General features: G+C 42.8%; 1 protein-coding gene across 1 annotated transcript; it reads left to right on the top strand.

Annotated features, from left to right (window-relative positions):
* Window positions 1–1,828: 1,828 nt before the first annotated feature.
* Window positions 1,829–2,575, top strand: LOC108748512 (uncharacterized protein F54H12.2-like). The gene has a single exon (XM_018486741.1). The coding sequence runs from the start codon at window positions 1,829–1,831 to the stop codon at window positions 2,573–2,575; it is 747 nt and encodes a 248-aa protein (XP_018342243.1).
* The last annotated feature ends 39 nt before the right edge of the window (window positions 2,576–2,614 follow it).

Raw genomic sequence — 2,614 nt, 5'->3', positions numbered from 1 at the left:
GAGGAAATATTTCAAATTTATCGTATTCTCGATTGGCAAAATCCTCACGTGTACGAGCTACGAGATTTAGCAGACGAAGTCATAGACGGTATTTTTTATGAGCAAGAATTAGCACGAGTTGAGAAGAACCTAGAGGAAAAACAATTTATCGTTGATCGCGTGATAAAGAGTTAGAGGGCGAGGAACTAATAAAAAAGTGCTAGTTAACTGGCACGATTATCCCAATAAGTTTGACACCTGGATTCCGGCATCGAGTTTAATTTCTCTTCGCGATGGAGGGGGAACAATTTCTTCTGGTACTCTCGAGTAACAGTAGTATGAGCTATTTTCCTAATAATATAACGTCGTCCTTCATCACGGAATTACCTCACCTTATAGTGTTGCATGGAGAATGGGAGGTTGCGATAAGTGAGATTCAATTTCCCTGTACCTTTTTACACGTACGTCATAACGAAAATGTGATCAGATTCGTCGATGTTAAACCCGATGAGGAGACAAATGGCCCGTTTACGGCAAAAGAAGCTTCATTTCCAAATGGAATTTACAACGATATTCATGAGCTTATTGAGGCGATTAATATCGCGTGTAAAGTTGCCGAATCGCATTTTTATTTCGAACAGCAAAGTGCGTCTGGCGGCAAAGTCTACATAAGTATTAACTGCGACGAAAAATGCAAAATGCAGCATCATATAAACTTTTCCGATAATCTTCTACGAATGCTAGGTTTCTCAGCAGCAATTTCCAGTAAAAATGAATTGCATTCCATGCTCTCGATACGTAAACCTAATTCCAATGAGACAGAAGAGAAAATTTTTCTTACTCATGGATTTAATATGAAGACGGGGCAGCGACATACAGTCGATTATTGGAGTGTCGAACCTACAGTTTGTGGCGTGCTATACCTGATAAAATGTTCGTATATTGCGATATTTGTGCGCCTTATATAACAGGGGATGTGCGTACTCCTCTTCTCAGAATAGTACTGATCGAGATACGCAGTCATAATTACGCATTTGATGCAAATTTGGTGAAGCATTTCTCATTTCCAAATTATATCCCCTTGCAGCGAACAAATTTCAGAACGATCGAAATAGATATAAGAGATCATCTTGGAAATAAAATTCCATTCGAATTCGGTACGCTGACTGTGACACTGCACTTTAAACGTAAGCAATAACTTTCTTTCGTACGCGCGAACGCGAAGGTAACGCCAGTCTATAGTTAACAACTCGCGATGGAATATGAGGAGCATTTTGACGCGCGGGATACCGGTGGCAGAGGTGGAATTTCACGTGTTTTCGTCGGTTCACCCTATCAGCGCGGGCATGGAATCGGAAGCTTTCTCGGTGGGTTATTTAGAAAAATACTACCTTTTCTAAATAGGGGTGCGCGTGCTGTAGGAAAAGAAGCTTTACGCGCTGGAATTAACGTGATAGATGACGTCGAAAATAATAAGCCGTTAAAGGAAGCGATCAAAAGTCGACTCGTGGAATCGAGGGGTAATCTGAAGAGAAAAGCCAAAGAAAAAATAAGCTCGCTGATGAGGGGATCCGGATATAAAATATCCACGAAATCCGCAGCGCTTCAGTTTCCACTCGGTGGTCGAGATAGAAGTATCTCGCATCGCAAACGTCGTCGGGGAGTCAAAAGAAAATCATCGAGAAGTATCACAGGGAGGAAGAGCAAAAAAGTGACGAGGAAAAAGAAAATTCGTGCTGCTGGAAGAAAAACCAAAAAATCATCCGCTAGGAAACATCGTGGCAAGAAACGCGACGTATCCGACATATTCTCTTAATTGTGATACGATTTCACTGCTGAGGAGAAAAGCATGTCATTTCTTCATACCCACTCGAGCGAGTGTATAAAGAGCGAACTCGATCTCTTCTCTCTGCCACCTACGCAAACCAGCATTGAGAGTTCGCAATGGATTTATTACAAACCCGTAACTTCGCTCGCAGACGACTCGCCCATAGAATTCGTCATACCCGGACATGGAGAAGACTATCTGGACCTCACTCACACCATGTTGAGCCTTCGCATACGCGTAGAAAGCGAGCGCGGGGAGAGCACGTCGGTCGCACCCGATGGCGAGGCAAAAGTAGGCCTCGTAAATAATTTATGGCATTCCATGTTCAACCAAATCGACGTATATTTCAATCAAAAGCTCGTATCGCCACCAAACAACACTTATGCGTATATCGAGGCGTTATTAAATTATGCTTCACCCGCAAAAACCTCCCATCTAACCTCTTGCTTATGGGACGCAGATATCCCTGGTTACATGGACGACACGTTAGACGCGACAAATCCAAATACAGCGCTGGAGAGACGCGCGCAATACATTCGAGGAAATCGCGCGCTAGATCTCATTGGCCATCTTCACTGCGACGTTTTCAACCAAGATAAATTTTTAATTAATAGAGTAGAGGTTAGAATGAGACTCATACGCTCGAAAAATTCATTTTGTCTTATGGAGAGTAAAAATGAAAAATATGCATTCTTGACGCCAGTCTACTCGAAGAAGAGCAAAAATAAGCCCGGGGGTGCTCCTCACACACGCCAGAATGCTGAGTAAAACTACCGCCAAGTATCCCCTTACGAGGGTCGAAGTTAA

The sequence above is a fragment of the Trachymyrmex septentrionalis genome, unplaced genomic scaffold, assembly GCF_001594115.1.
Source record: "Trachymyrmex septentrionalis isolate Tsep2-gDNA-1 unplaced genomic scaffold, Tsep1.0 scaffold226, whole genome shotgun sequence".
Lineage (NCBI taxonomy): Eukaryota > Metazoa > Arthropoda > Insecta > Hymenoptera > Formicidae > Trachymyrmex > Trachymyrmex septentrionalis.
This window is presented reverse-complemented; position numbering and strand designations above follow the sequence as displayed.